Below are 15,752 nucleotides of genomic sequence, written 5' to 3'. Positions count from 1 at the left end.
CTCTCACGTGTCTAAAAAGGAGCATTGGAGTTGGGGCGCCTGGGTGGCTCAGTCGGATAAGCGTCCGACTTCGGCTCAGGTCACGATCTCACAGTCTGTGAGTTCGAGCCCCGCGTCGGGCTCTGGGCTGATGGCTCAGAGCCTGGAGCCTGCTTCCGATTCTGTGTCTCCCTCTCTCTCTGCCCCTCCCCCATTCATGCTCTGTCTCTCTCTGTCTCAAAAATAAATAAAAACGTTAAAAAAAAATTAAAAAAAAAAAAAAAGGAGCATTGGAGCAATTAAAATCCAGCCAAAGGAAGGGGAGCAAACTCTAGAACTGGGATATGCCAAACAGGATAATGAGGTCCTAGACAGTGGGAAAAACCCTACAGCTGGACGTCAGCACCCCAGCCCCAGCCTTGAGACAAATCCTCCCTCTACGCCTTGGTTTCCCCAACCGCAAGAGGAGGGGACAGCATGAGGTGTTGGCACGCCAGTGAGAGAACATGGGTGGCCGCATTGTGACAGTGGCACAGTGTCACTGGGACAACCACTGTGAGGCCCCTGGCCGTGGTGCATACAACACAAAGTCTCCGACAGCCGCCCCGAAACTTCTCCAAGCGGCCTGGGCACCACAACTGCAACACAGTCACTGGGACACCGATTTCGTTCTTCTTGACTTTGATTCCCAGACCGACTGTCTGAATGAGGGCTCGGGGGATTACTCAAAAGAAAGCTGCTGAATCCATGGTGAAGGAAAAGAGGTACCTGAGCTCCCAAGTCATGTGGTCCCCCGGCCTTAGGGCTGTGTGTGGTCCGGGGACCAGCAGCACCTGCGGAACCAGGGGATCTGGTTCCAAATCTAAATTCTGGGCCCCACCCAGACCTACTCTCTCACACTCTGGGGAGGGCCCAGCAAGCTGTGTTTCAATAAGCCCTCCAGACACTCTGATGCTTACCTCTATTTGAGAACCACGGGGCCGTGTCCTGCATAGATAAGCAAGACAGGCATCCTTTAAGAAATACAGAGTCCAGGGGGCACCTGGGTGGCCCAATGGGTTAAGTGTCCGACTTTGGCTCAGGTCATGATCTCGCGGTTTGTGAGTTCGAGCCCCACATCGGGCTCTGTGCTGTCCATCCAGAGCCTGGAGCCTGCTTTGGATTCTGTGTTTCCCTCTCTCTCTGCCCCTCCCCCACTCACACTCTGTCTCTCAAAAAATGAATAAACATTAAAAAAAATTTTTTAATAAAAAAATACAGAGTCTGGAACGTAGGATCATTTGTACTCAAAAATTAGGTCTAGGGGCGCCTGCCTGGTTCAGTCGGTTAAGTGTCCAACTCGATCTCGGCTCAGGTCCTGATGTCAGGGTTGTGAGTTCAAGGCCCACACTGGGCTCCATGCTAGGTGTAAAGCCTCCTTTAAAAAAAGGAGGTCTAGGGGCGCCTGGGTGGCGCAGTCGGTTAAGCGTCCGACTTCAGCCAGGTCACGATCTCGCGGTCCGTGGGTTCGAGCCCCGCGTCAGGCTCTGGGCTGATGGCTCGGAGCCTGGAGCCTGTTTCCGATTCTGTGTCTCCCTCTCTCTCTGCCCCTTCCCCGTTCATGCTCTGTCTCTCTCTGTCCCAAAAATAAATAAAAAACGTTGAAAAAAAAAATTAAAAAAAAAAAAAAGGAGGTCTAGAAGGCAACTCCACCCAACGTGCCAGCTGATTCTGCTAAGCGCATGACAAGCTGTGCTTCCTGGTGGTGTGGGTCTAGTGCTCCACTGCGAGGCCACAGCCCACAGGTCAGCAGCAAGCTAACTGGCTGGCATGTGGATGCTTCACCTGGGTGGATAAGATGTGCCAGATTCGGGGCGCCTGGGTTGCTCAGTGGGTTTAGCGTCCGACTTCGGCTCAGGTCATGATCTCGCGGTTTGTGAGTTCGAGCCCCACATCGGGCTCTGTGCTAACAGCTCAGAGCCTGGAGCCTGCTTCGGATTCTGTCTCCCTCTCTCTCTGCCTCTCCCATGCTCATTCTCTGTCTCAAAAATAAATAAACATTTTTAAAAATTAAAAAAAAAAAAGATGTGCCAGATTCACAACTAAAGAGGACAGTGTGTGGCAGAGGTGGGAACACGCAAAGATGCCCCCTCACAAAGGCTTGCAAACGGCTGTCAGGAGTCAGCGGGAATCGCAGGGTCTCAGGCGGGACAACTGGCCGCAGGACGCCCCTCGGCCTCCCCCAGGCCTTTTATTGTGGTGCCCTCCCACAGCAGGGCCTTAAGTCTGAGCAAAGGCCTTTCCTGCAGCCACCAGACTTGAGCAGGTGAGGGTGCAGCTAGGTAGCCAAACACTTTGTTTCCCCGAAGACAGGACCTGAGGCAAGCCAGACGAGACCAGCATAGCTGCCGCCCTGTACTGTGTGTGGCTTCCCGGCGACCAAGACTCAAGCAACCCAAGAGCAGAGCCTGTTCTCCAAGTCATCCACATTTCTCCGCCATCTACTGAATCAATACAATCGTGTACTTTTTTCTCTTTTTCCAGGAATGACAGAAGATAGGCTCCGCTTGGAGTCAAATGCTCAGGAGCAAGACGACATCATGTCCGTCTCCAGTGACGCCTCACTTCATCTCTTCCTCGTAGACACCTCTGCCTCCTGCCTCTGTCCCCTTTGTAGCTGACTCCGTGCGCTCCTCAAGGACAGGTCCTCTGACCACAAGCTGTTCAGCCTAATGAGGGAGGCAGACCAGTAAACAGGCAGATGCAACAAAGTGCCATCTGAAAGCCAGAGGTGCTGTGGAAGTATTGGGTGGGAGGGGCCTGTCACAAAGGCAGAGAGACATCCTGCCCAGAGGGTCAGAGATTTCAGGAGTGGGGACAAGCTTCAGTGGGAGTCAGAGAGCTGCTATTTTTTTACATAAGGCCCCTGGGCAGGGCCTGTGATGTGGGCGGGGCCTGTATCCCAGCAACTCAGAAATGTTTATTAACCTGGGAGCCTTAGATTACCCTGGTTTGGGACACTAGCTTTCAACATAGCCAACGCCTTTACCACCTCTGTACTCATCAGATAACCTTCAGTTCCCTCCTAGCAGCTTTGAATGTCTGCTCTATGCACACCCCTGTGACAGGCTATTGCCAGAAGAAAAACAATGCATAATCCCCTATAGCTCCTACTCAAGCAGGGGAGACAGGAACTTGCCTAACTAAGCTCTGCTCCAACGGTGCGATGGAGGCTAGAGATAGCTGAGAGTAGGATGTCACAGAGGCCCGCTGTCCAACCAGATGGCTCATCACAGAGGGCAATGTCCTGGGCCCCTCAGTGGCCCACAGCTCAGAAACACCAAGGTTCTTGGTCCGTGCAGACTTGATCTTGCTCGAGGGGCAAATTCATGCTAAACAAAACAGACACCCATATCTGAACAACCAGAAGGCCAATTTACCAATTTACCTTCTCAGCAGCTACTCATGTCTGCCCTTCAAGGCAAGTGCTGAAAGGCATCATTCAGGCACTCATTTGACAAAGATTTCATAGGCACCGGCTGCCCATTACTTAGCAAACCGCGAGCACCTGGTTGGGGTAAATACAGCCAGATGAGGCGGAGAGCCAGAAGTAGGAAGCAGAATTGTGCAATGAGCTTGGCGTCAAGCTAGAGTTCAAACGCTGTCCACCATTTATTAGGCAGGTGACTTGGAGAAAATTAACCTTCCTGACTCTGTTTCCTCATCTGTCAAATGGGAATAACAACACTACTTCACATGATTGTCAAAGGATTAAATGGGACTTCACATGTAAATTGCCTAGTTTTGTGTATGTTTGTATTTACCTGGGAAGGCTGTGTCATGTAATAGTTAAGGGAACAGACTCTGGGGTCAGACAGATCTCAGTTTAATTTCCAGCTCTGCCACTTACTAGTATATGATCTTGGGCAAATTGTTTCCTCTAAGCCTCAGTTTGCTCTGCACTGAATGGGAGGAACCTGCTTCAGATTCTCTCCCCCCCGCCCCCATCCTTCCCCTGTGTGCATGTGCACTCTCGCTCCCTCTCAAAATAAATAAACTTAAAACAAATTTTAGGAAAGGTATCTTGTATCGAGTACAAAACCAAAAACTCTTTAAAAAAGGACAAAAATTCTTCATAGGGACTAAGAAGTAAATAAGATAGTGTATCCAAAGCACTTAGCAAATTCTTAGGCTCTAAGAGGCATTCAAAGGTATGGTTAAGAATAATTTTATAATTGTTTTTTTTTTTTTTTTAAAAGAGCTAGTGAGAGGGGGGGAGGGGGAGAGGGAGAGAGAGAGAGAGAGAGAAAGAGGGTGAGAGAGAGAATCTCAAGCAGGCTCCACGCTGAGCTTGGAGTTCGATCATGCAACCCTGGGATCATGACCTGAGCCTAAATCAAGAGTTGGACACTCAACCAAGGCACTCAGGCACCCCAAGAATAATTTTAAAAAGTTATCCCCAGTTCAAGCCCCATGTTGGGCATGTAGCCTACTTTTAAAAAAGTAAATTTAAAAAATAAACTAAAATTCTGGGGTGCCCAGTTGGCTTGGTCAGTAGAGCACGTGACTCTTGATCTTTGGGTCATAAGTTCAAGCCCCACATTGGGTGTGGAGCCTACTGAGAAAATAAAAATACAGGGGGCATCTGGGTGGCTCAGTTGGTTAAGTGTCCGACTTCAGCTCAGGTTATGACCTCACAGTTCATGAGTTGGAGCCCCGCCATTGGGCTCTCTGCTGTCAGCACAGAACCTGCTTTGGATCCTCTTTCTCCCTCTCTCTCTGCCCCTTCCCCACTTGTTCTCTCTCAAAAAAATAAAAATAGAGCTGTCCCTGATTAGATACAAATGAGTGGTACACCTGCTAAAAATTAAAGTTAAAATTAGTACAAACTTTTTTTAATGAAATTAAATATGAAACCATCAAACATGGCAAAAAAGAAAATCACTTTGTATTTAGCTTTATTAAAAAATACTTCTGAGGGTCACCTGGGTGACTCGGTTAAGTACCCGACTTCAGCTAAGGTCATAATCTCACCGAGTTGGAGCCTCACATCCGGGCTCCCTGCTGTCAGCACGGAGCCCACTTGATCCTCTGTCCCCTCCCCCACTCATGTCACACGCTCTCTTTCAAAACTAAATATAAAAAAATAAAAACTTAAAAAAAATACTTCTGAGAAGGCAGGCCTCTTAACTCAGACTAGTTTCACGCCCATCTTTTCCAACAGTTTCTAAAATAATGTCATTCGAGTGCAGCTATGCAAAAACCCCAATGTTTCAATGCTGCTAAGGCGTATTTCATGTTGAACCAGAAGCAGCTTGTTTGGGATCTACCTTTTCCATTTACCTGATGGGAAACCTGGTACCCATAAAGCATTATGCATTTCTTTTAACAATCATACCCCTATGTATATACACTGGGTGGTTATAACAGAAGCTCTGGCACCAAGGACACAGATCACTTCTCTCAACTCTGGATCTTCCCTTTGATTTATTAACCTCCTCACCCACATTGTCAATTTTAAAGCCTCAGTCAGTTAAGCGTCTGCCTTCGGCTCAGGTCACGATCTCACGGTTGGTGAGTTCGAGCCCCACACTGGGCTCTCTACTGTCAGTGCAGAGCCTGCTTCGGATCCTCTCTCTCCCTCTCTCAAAATTAAATACATGTTAAAAAAATTTTGTAATGGTTTATGAAGCTTGTAAATCATGATTTACTTTAATAAAAATCAACATACCTTTCAGTGCCAACCTTCTTGCATATTTGACAGATCTGTAACAAAAGGCAGACCCTTATCCACCTCACCATGTCCTCAACAACATTGCTACTTTATTCAAATGGGGAAGACCACAGAAAGCAGATTAGAGCCCGTGGCTCTATTATTTGGCTCTTCGCTAACAACAACTATGTTTGCAAATTTCAAGATGGACTCGATCGCTTTTACAGTAGCAACTGAAACTTTTAAGCACAATCTAAGTTTTTGAAAGAAGGGGAGAGTTTCTGTAATCACTTCAAAAGGAGGAAAACATGAGAGGCTCTAAATAGCCATTCCAGAGGGACCGCTCTGGAACCTCATTAGGAACACCTGCTTTGGGCTATGCTTTGCCTAGCAAGGAAGTCACAATTTATAAACTGTGGAGTGGATTCCAGGAGTGGTAACCCAATGTGATACTCGTTTTGAGCAAAGTTATAGTGGAGCACGAGAACACGGAGACCTCTCCGAGACGCACTTTCCGGAGGGTCTCGGAGTCACGAACTAATTTGGTGTTTCCCTCTTTAGAAAACGGGTGTGCGGGCGTGCCTAGCCCCGGCAGGCTTGGTGCCGGGGAGGGGAGCCGTGGAGTGATCGAGAAAGGCGGGCTACGGGCCGCACGACCCTGTAATGGTGTCTTGGCGAGTCACCGTCGCCGCGGGTACATGGACCCCGGCATCGGACCTTAAAAGACAGCACTTGGGATGAAAGAGCCAGGCCCCCCCAATCATCACCGTCTGCCCAGGCCTCAAGGAGCAGGGAGGAGGAACAACTTCCGCCTCGAGGACCGACGACGGGCGTCCCCAGGGGACCGAAAGGGCAGCTAGGAACCCACTGGGGAGGCCGCGCGCTCGCCACGAGGGGAACTCGGTGGGAACGCCGCGAAACCAAAGCGGCGGGGGAAGGGAGTCAACCGCCATCTTCCCCCTCCCCGTCGCTCAAACCGACAAAGCGCGGCCCCGCGGCCAGCCCCCAGCCGCGGCCAGCCTGCTCTCGCGAGACCGCGAAGACCTCTGGGAAAGGCGGGGGGAAGGGAGGACAGAGGAAGGAACGCCGGACCCGGGAGATGGGGGCGGGCTGAGGCGGCGAGCGGAGCCTCAGGAAGCAGGAGGGGCGGAGAAAGACGCGATTGACGCGGCACGTGGACCAATGACGAGCGAGCTCGGGCGCCCCTCGGGCCAATGAGCCGTGCGGCCTGGCGCGGGGGGCGGGCGCAGGGGCCGAGGGTAGCTTGAGCGCGGCGGCGGCGTTGTTCAGTCAGAGCGAGAACATTCCAGAGGTGAGTCCGGTGGAGGGGCGGCGGCCCCGCGCCCCCTCCCCAGTCCTCCCCGCCCCTTCGACCCCCGCGGGCCGCTGGCTGGCGGGGAAGGCGCCCCGACGCCCGCGGCTCACGGCGCCGTCTCTCCGCGCCAGGTCGCCAGGCCCCGGGCGCTGAAGGGTGTGGACCCCGGACGTCGCTGGGACAGCCCCTCCCCGCTGCTCGGCGGCGCCTGGCCCGGCCGCTGCTCGCTGCGCTGCTCCGCCGCCTCCGCCGCCCCTCCTCGGACTCGGGTTCACGCGCGCCTCACTTCATCCCAGTCCCGGGCGAGCAGCGTTGGGTTTATGTCTTTATTTGACGAAAACGGTGAGTCCGCCGGCGGGCCGGCGGGGAGATGGCGGCCGCACAAGATGGCGGCGCGCCGCGTGACCCGCGCGCGTGTGGCGCAGTTCGGGCGGGCCCCCGCGGCCCCCGCGCCCTGCCCTCCGCCCCGGCCCCCGCCCCCCGCCCCCCTTTCCTCCCCCGCTTCCCTCCCCCCTCCCTCTCTCCCGCCCCGCGGGAGCGCGCCGCGCGGGCTGAGTCAGGCCTAATTGCTGCATTCATGAGTCATCGCTCGCTCGGGGGCGGGGGCGGCCCGGGCCGGCGCCCCTCGGCCGGTTTCGTTTCCCCCGCCGCGCCGAGGCCGGGCGGCCTCCTGCCGCCCCAGGCGGCGCGGCCGGTGGGGCCCGGAGCGGAGCCGGGGAGGAGAGGTCGAGGTCGCGCTCGGTCACCGCCTCGCCGTCCGCGCGCACGGCCGCGAGCGCGCGCTTCCCGGTGGGGGTGGAGCGAGCGCCCGGTGCCGGAGGACGAGTCCGTAGTTTTCCGTCTCGGCGTGGGGGGTGGGGGAGGGAACCTGAGAAGTTTCTTCGCGAGACGGGCTAGGTTTGCAGAGCACAGGCCTTGGTTCGGTCTCCCGGCAGTTGCTGAAATATGGCCGCTGCACGGAAGCGGGCCTCCGACGGGCCGTGTGTTCGGCGTGGTGCGAGCCCGCGGCCGCTGGAGCAGCGCGGCGGCTCCCACCCTAGTCCAGGTGGAGGCCTGCTTTGCCGCCACAGGTGTTCTGTGTTAGATGGGGTGCTGGCCGCCTCCCACGTGAGCTGGGTGCGCTCATGTAGCAGCATTAGGCGAGGTTTCCTCGCGCGGGAATCCCGTTAAACGTCGGGGGGGGGTTGTGTGTTCTCTTTCTCTTTCAGAGCTGTTGCGCAGCCATTGGTACCTGTATTGGGGAAACATAGCATACAAACAAGAAGCTTACAGCCTCAGTGGCGAAAATTTTTTCATGTCAGAGACCGAGAACTCTTGCAGTCGTTTATGTCATCCCTTCTTCTCCAGACAGAAGATACCAAAAAGTTGCAATCAAAGATCTCTTCATCTTATTGATAAAGCCACTAATAAGCCAAAATGTCTGTCAATGTCAACCGCAGTGTGTCAGACCAGTTCTATCGCTACAAGATGCCCCGTCTGATTGCCAAGGTAACCCCGATCTTCGTAATGAGGCCTAAGCTCTTTTTGTAGATTTTAAAAGATTGCAGTTTCTGGGGCAGATAATGCAAAAATTAAAGTTGTTTTTTCCTTTAGGTTGAGGGCAAAGGAAATGGTATCAAGACAGTTATAGTCAACATGGTTGACGTTGCAAAGGCGCTTAATCGGCCTCCAACGTGTAAGTAATGCCTCTTAGGAGGAGTCTGAAAAAAACATCAATATGGAAATGACGAACTTTGTGGGTGTCTTGTTTCAGTTGTATGTTAATTAGTTTTGGGGTTAAGTGGAATCCTGGGGGTGAAAAACAACTGACTTACTAGTTGCTGTTAGGAGATAAAATTACCCAAGCAACACATTTTAACTCCTCATAAAAGTGTAAAGAGTGACATTTGTATAAGGAGGAATGAGTAGCCAAAGATTTAGTTAACAGAACTTTTCCCCCCCCCCCCCCCCATAGATCCCACCAAATATTTTGGTTGTGAGCTGGGAGCACAGACCCAGTTTGATGTTAAGAATGACCGTTACATTGTCAATGGATCTCATGAGGCGAATAAGCTGCAAGACATGTTGGATGGATTCATTAAAAAATTTGTTCTCTGTCCTGAGTGTGAGAATCCTGAAACAGATCTGGTGAGTGTTTTTGAGGGTTTTGTCAATAAGAGAAAAAGTCACCTGTCTGCTTTTCTGATCAGTTCTGTGATTCCACCAACTTCTGTTCCCGAGAAGGCAAAACAACTTCATTGGAAGTAAAAACCAGAAGCAACACGTTTTTTTAAAATACTTTCATACTCTTCTACGTAGGTTATTTTGCATAAAAGATACTGTTTTGTTTTTTTTTTGTTTGTTTTGTTTTTTTTTTTTTTTTTTTAACGTTTATTTTACTTTTGAGACAGAGACCGAGCATGAACGGGGGAGGGTCAGAGAGAGAGGGAGACACAGAATCGGAAGCAGGCTCCAGGCTCTGAGCCATCAGCCCAGAGCCCGACGCGGGGCTCAAACTCACGGACCGTGAGATCGTGACCTGGGCCGAAGTCGGACGCTCAACCGACTGAGCCACCCAGGCACCCCTAAAAGATACTGTTTTTATGTTAAGCTGGAGTTACCATCAGATACTTCAACACCTTGCTACTTGAAGAATTTTTGCTTTTTTATCAGAGATGACATACTTGTTTTTAATCTTTGTTTCCTTTCTGGCAGCATGTCAATCCAAAGAAGCAAACAATAGGTAATTCTTGTAAAGCCTGTGGCTATCGAGGCATGCTTGACACACATCATAAACTCTGCACGTTCATTCTCAAAAACCCACCTGGTAAGTGTTCATGATGAACTTCTAAGATTTTAGCTTAAAAGCAACTGATGTTGGAAACAAAACTGAAGCTTTCTTGCTGTTAAAAATTAAAATATGAGGGATTTCTAATCTCTGTACCGTGTTACATGGAATCTATGAGTTTGAAAGACTACCAGTTAAACTCTGCTTTGTTCGGTTTGTTGTTGTTGTCGGTTTTTAAGATCTGTTCTTTTGGAACGGGAGAAGTAGATACTATAAAACAAATTGTTGGGATCCCAGCAAAAGATCTACTTCTGGAATACTGTTTTGTGAACTGGGGTCTTTGCTTTTTAAGCTTGAGTGGCTTTAGAACATTGCAAGCAACACTCTGTGTCAGATGATCGAAGTTGTCTGATGCAATTTGAGCTTGCTATAGCAAGAAAGTCTAACCTATTCCAGTGGTCTCTTCCATGAGACCAACTGTTATATAGACTTAAACAGCGTTCTAACCGTTAACTAAAGTGTGGTTGAGATAAGCCTTTGTTCAGGTTCATGGGGGGAGAGAGGGTCAGGAGTGCCAACTTTCACTTAATTACCTGTTCTTTCTGAGGCACTACATGTTAATCTTTTCTAGTATTTGAGGGACATTCTCTTCTTACCCTGAGTGTTTTCACATATGAAATAATGGTAGATGAACTTGGTTTATGAGTCCTTTTAGAATTATTAAGTAGCATTGTGTTTGTGTATGGTTTTCTGAGGGGAATGTTCCAAAGCAAAAGGGGGCAAGGTTTTAAATGTTCGTGAGACACCATGAAGTGTTGTACACACTGTAGTATTAATTTTTCACTTATTTTTTTGGTTTTCCTGTAGAGAATAGTGACAGTGGTACAGGAAAGAAAGAAAAGGAAAAGAAAAACAGGAAGGGCAAAGACAAGGAAAATGGTTCCATGTCCAGCAGTGAGACCCCACCACCACCACCACCAAATGAGATCAGTCCTCCTCCACATGCCGTGGTGAGTGCACAGTTGATGGTATGGTAGGCGCTAAAGTTGTGTAAAATACGATGCTTGGGTGACATGGGTAAAGAGAATGAAACTAGTCATAGTTACAACATTGCAACAGTATGTTAGGTTCCTGATCCTGTGGTTAAAAAAGCCTGATGTGTGTTTGTGGAAAATGAACCTGATGCCATTAACATGACTAGAAATTTGGCATGGTTTTTTTTTGTATTTTTAAGGTATTTGACCAACCATACTTGTTTTTAACAGGAAGAAGAAGAGGATGATGATTGGGGGGAGGATACAACTGAGGAAGCTCAAAGACGCAGAATGGATGAAATCAGTGACCATGCGAAAGTTCTGACACTCAGTGATGATTTGGAAAGGACTGTTGAAGAGCGGGTCAATATCCTGTTTGATTTTGTTAAGGTAAAGCAAGTTGCTTCAAGAGCAGTTAAACAATTACGCGATCAAGAAATCAATTTTTTCCAGCCTTGGGTTTTAAGGTATCTATGACTAAGCTGGTTACTTGGCGAGTAATTTTTTCTCAAGCTGTCTTTTGAATACTCCGGTGCCAGGTTTATTTTTTCCATGTTTTGCTTGAAAGCTTCTTGAAGGTGGTTCCAGGTACTATCTTTGGCGTGCACGTAATCACTGAAAAGTCTTGAAACTGGGGTGCCTGGGTGGCTCAGTTCAGCGGTCCACTTCAGCTCAAGTCATGATCTTTTCATGAGTTCAAGTGCAGAGCCTGTTTGAGATATTCTGTCTCTGTCTCTCTCCCCCTACCCCCGCTTGGCACTTTCTCAAAGTAGATAAATTTTTAAAATGTGAATAAGTAAGTCCTGCAACTATAATAAATTAGGAAAAGGGTCCTTGAAAGTTGGAATTACTAACTGGCATCTCTGGAGCAAGATATGTCTCCCATGCACTGAACTGCTTCCTTTTTGTTTGCAGAAAAAGAAAGAAGAAGGTATTATTGACTCATCAGACAAAGAAATTGTTGCTGAAGCAGAAAGATTGGATGTAAAAGCCATGGGCCCTCTTGTTTTGACTGAAGTTCTTTTTAATGAGAAGATTAGAGAACAAATTAAGAAATACAGGCGCCATTTCCTACGAGTAAGCAAATTATTTTAGGTTCATAAATAAGATGAGAGCTGGGTGACCCTGGGAACGTTGTTCTCTGTCATACTAAAAATGGAAATGATTGGCCTACCTCACAAGCATGGGAGTATCTGGAAAATGCTGTACATAGCCCCTTATAGATAAAATAACACAGATCTTTAAGGGTTGACTGAATCACTGTTGAAGGCCATAGCTTTAAGGAATGATACTGGGACGATTAATGTACTTTGAGTGCTTCTTTGAAAGCTTGTTAATGCCAACGTGTTTATTTTCAGTTTTGTCACAACAACAAAAAAGCTCAACGGTACCTTCTTCACGGTTTGGAGTGTGTGGTAGCAATGCATCAAGCTCAGCTCATTTCCAAGATTCCCCATATCTTGAAGGAGATGTATGATGCAGATCTGTTGGAAGAAGAAGTCATCATCAGCTGGTCAGAAAAGGTGGGGAGTGTAGTTACATAAACAGTCTCTTCAAGATGAGAAGTGTCGACTGCTGTTGGGGGGCTCTTTTGGAAGAAGTAACTTCTAATACTTCTACGTTGAAATAGTGTCCCTGGGATAACCCGTAGGTGATTCCCACCTGGCGTTGAGTCCAGATTAGGATGTGACCCAGTCCCTTCAAAGAGCTGAATGTGGGCAATTCTATGAGTGACTCAAAAATTATTTTTTAGATTCCTCAACTAAGGAAATTGTATTGAACGTTTTTTAGGCGTCTAAGAAATATGTTTCAAAAGACCTTGCCAAAGAGATTCGTGTCAAAGCGGAACCATTTATAAAATGGTTGAAGGAAGCAGAGGAGGAATCTTCTGGTGGTGAAGAAGATGATGAAGATGAGAATATTGAGGTAAATAGTGTTCGAGGTGGGGGTTTGGGAAGTTTAAAATGGCAGTCTTGGGTAACTGAAAATCTTTGGTAAGGGAAATCTCTCAATTTGATTGGCAATAATCTATGAATGCTCAAAGGTAACAGCAGGTTGAGTATAGAGGGGCTAGTTGTGTATGAAAATTAAAATGTTACGCCATAGAGAACTTGGTTTTCACATGATAAAAACTTAGAAAAAATAAAGGCTGTGTTTGGGTAGTTTTTTTTTCCTTATTGACCATCGATTTGTACTACTATTATTTTTATAAATGGGTTTACTGGGATAAAAATTTACAGTAAACAAAAAATTTGTTTTATCAGGTGGTGTATTCGAAGACTGCCAGTGTACCTAAAGTTGAAGCTGTGAAGTCTGACAACAAGGATGATGACATTGATATTGATGCCATTTAAAGGGGTGGGTGCAGCCCAGCTTAACAGTGTAATGCTGCAAATATTTCTGCATCATCAGCCAGAAGTGCAACATGTATGTGCAAAAGCTAAAATGGCTTAACATCATGCTACACTTTCTACTAAAAATGTATTGCTGTGAGTGGTCTGTAATTAAGCCCAACAAGACATCTAGGGAGTCCATACACATATCAGTGAGCAGATATAGTTTGCTTATTTATAGCATGTTTCTTTTTGAAAAATTAGTGGTGGACACATTTGGATCACATTTATACAGTTAAAAAATAAAGATTTGATTTTGGTCATTCTTAAGATTTTGGCTCTGAATGACTTACGCTGAAATGGCTCCTTAAAATACTGCACCATCATTAACCTGATAGGACTCTTGGAGCCTGTTAGATATTGTTAGATGCTGAGACTGTAAAGGTGTCTTCAGCAGAATGTAAACATAAGCTTACTTATAATTCTCTGCAGCCATTGAGAAGTACTTTCTGAGTGTTCAGTCCCTCAAAATGGCATCTGGTAATGTACATTCTTCTTATGCCAAGGTGGACTGATAATCAAATGGCAGCGTGACATCTTTATCTTACTGAGAAGTAAAAATGACCTGAGTGTCCTATAAATAATTTTAAGAGCAGGTTTTGAAACTTGAATTGTGTTTTTTCAGTTCGTGTATACTTACCCCAAATTGTAGTCTTTGGAGTCATGTGCATTGCACGTTGGATGAGCCAGGGGAATTATTACATTAACAAATAAGCATTTTACGTGTATGTAGCTGTTGCTTTATACTGAGAAAATTTTGAAACTAAGGTGTGGTTATATAGTAAGCTATGATTTTATTTGGGGGAAGCAGGAAAAGGTGCACTTAATCTCTAGCAAAATGAGCATAATTTTTCAACTCTTATTCTTAGGATCTAATTATAATTTCAAATGTTTTAGGCATACTGTATCTTTTGTTCATTGTGGATTTCCTCCTGATAATATGGTTTGTTTAATGCCTTTTACATGTGGATACTTAGTAGCTTAATGCTTTTTAGGTTTTGGTTGCTATCTTGCCAAAATAAGTGTTACTGTGTCTCAAACTTGATTTTTTCCCCCCCAAAAAAATGTTTTATTTAAAAAAAAGCTAAGAGCATACTTCCAGTTAAAGCCTATATTTTGGTGTAAGACTTAAGGTGTTTTTTATTTCATGTTGAATATAGCCAGACACCCAAGAAGTCTGATGATGGTCACTGAATGCAGGTTACTGGGGCCTGACCCAGCCCATCCTGAGATTTAGATTTGGAAATAACTTGCTGGTGAATTCTTGGCTCAATTAGCTGGTCTAAACTCATTTGACGTGGGTTATGGCTATACCAGAAATTCTCTTCAGGGGAGAAACTTGTTCCATTTATTCCTTTCCACAAAGTACACTAGGAATCAAAAATCCAAAGGATTAATTTTGTTGGGAGCACTGTCTTACATCGCTTTTTTCTGTGATCCATCTTCACAGATTATAATGAGACCTTAATAAATGTATCTAAGAATTTTTCACATTGGAAATTATATAAACATTTGGTATAATAAAATCTTGTTAGCTTGATGTTTTAAGGAAGTAAAATCAAGTACTCTATCTGCAAATTGGTCTCTCTCTGCCTTTCGGTCAATATTGAGTGAAGAAGCATCTACCAGGAGAGAATGTGCTCTGTCACACCGAAGAGATGAGATTTTTGCAAACTTGTATCTTACCTAGGTTACAATTCTTTGCCATAGGCGATTTTGCTTTCATTATCTGAAATTCTGTAGGAGTTGGTGGTGACTTAGGCCAAGTTGCATTCAACATACCCAATGTCAAGCTAATAGGGTTTTGTTACGGAGCTTTCTTCTTCTCCCCTACCCTCCTTCTTTTAATCTGAAAGAAAACCCGTTCGGGCTTCTAAACACTATTTTGGCTGAGACCAGTATTCAGTCTGGTGCCAAACTTAGAATGGAATTCAAATCCACATAATAAAAATTTTACCCGTAGAAGCTATCTTAGTAAGTTAATCCTTGCTTTAATCTATTCAACGGTTTTAAAATTTCCTGTTTTAAACAGCTACATTACTTGATTAAAACAATGTTGAAATTATATTTTGTCTTTGCTTTAATATTAAAATTAGTCTAGATTTTTATTTTATATGATCGGAGCATTGAACTCTGCCCTGTTTTGTAGCTGCTGGTTTGGATTTGTGTTGGGATGTTTTACTTCCATGGTTGCAAGTCCCACTCACAAAACACACACTGCCTCATTACTGTGGGTCAGTGACTTTCCCTAGGTCTTGTATTCCTGTCCTGTAACCCAAATTAATTACAAACTGAAAAGTTCTGCCTTAATCTGAGTTCTTGAAATTTCTTCAATTACTTTGGGGAATTGAGGTGTTAAGTGTATAGTCCTGTAACTGGATACAGTTTTTATCTCTAGTTAAGAAAGGGAAACGGGTGCTTGGGAGGCTCAATTGGTTAAGCGGCCAACTTTGGCTCGGGTCATGATCTCAGGGCTCGTGAGCTCTAGCCCTGAGTCGGGCTCTGTGCTAACAGCTTGGAGTCTGGAACCTGCTTCAGATTCTGTGTCCCCTCCCCCCCCCCCCCCGCACTC

The 15,752-nt window shown here is 46.7% G+C and overlaps 1 protein-coding gene, 1 long non-coding RNA gene and 1 other non-coding gene across 4 annotated transcripts; all 3 read left to right on the top strand.

Moving 5' to 3' along the window:
* The first annotated feature begins 361 nt into the window (after nt 1-361).
* Nucleotides 362-2,733, top strand: LOC125909131 (uncharacterized). The gene is made up of 2 exons (XR_007453543.1): nt 362-743; nt 2,503-2,733. It is a non-coding gene; the product is annotated as an uncharacterized LOC125909131 (long non-coding RNA).
* Nucleotides 2,734-6,880: 4,147 nt separating this feature from the next.
* EIF5 (eukaryotic translation initiation factor 5) lies at nt 6,881-15,245 on the top strand. 2 transcript variants are annotated; one of them, XM_049612066.1, is made up of 12 exons: nt 6,881-6,983; nt 7,118-7,328; nt 8,195-8,474; nt 8,580-8,661; nt 8,941-9,113; nt 9,681-9,792; nt 10,621-10,763; nt 11,019-11,177; nt 11,703-11,864; nt 12,146-12,310; nt 12,579-12,713; nt 13,052-15,245. In XM_049612066.1, exons 3-12 carry the CDS (start codon nt 8,403-8,405, stop codon nt 13,139-13,141), a joined length of 1,293 nt encoding a protein of 430 aa, XP_049468023.1. In that variant the 5' UTR covers nt 6,881-6,983; nt 7,118-7,328; nt 8,195-8,402; the 3' UTR covers nt 13,142-15,245. The 2 variants fall into 2 exon arrangements, with proteins under 2 accessions (XP_049468023.1, XP_049468024.1); XM_049612067.1 differs by lacking the exons at nt 6,881-6,983; nt 7,118-7,328 and adding an exon at nt 7,640-7,811.
* LOC125910614 (small nucleolar RNA SNORA28) lies at nt 10,129-10,252 on the top strand. Its single transcript, XR_007454109.1, has one exon. It is a non-coding gene; the product is annotated as a small nucleolar RNA SNORA28 (small nucleolar RNA).
* Nucleotides 15,246-15,752: the final 507 nt, after the last annotated feature.

Source organism: Panthera uncia, assembly GCF_023721935.1.
Source record: "Panthera uncia isolate 11264 chromosome B3 unlocalized genomic scaffold, Puncia_PCG_1.0 HiC_scaffold_1, whole genome shotgun sequence".
Lineage (NCBI taxonomy): Eukaryota > Metazoa > Chordata > Mammalia > Carnivora > Felidae > Panthera > Panthera uncia.
This window is presented reverse-complemented; position numbering and strand designations above follow the sequence as displayed.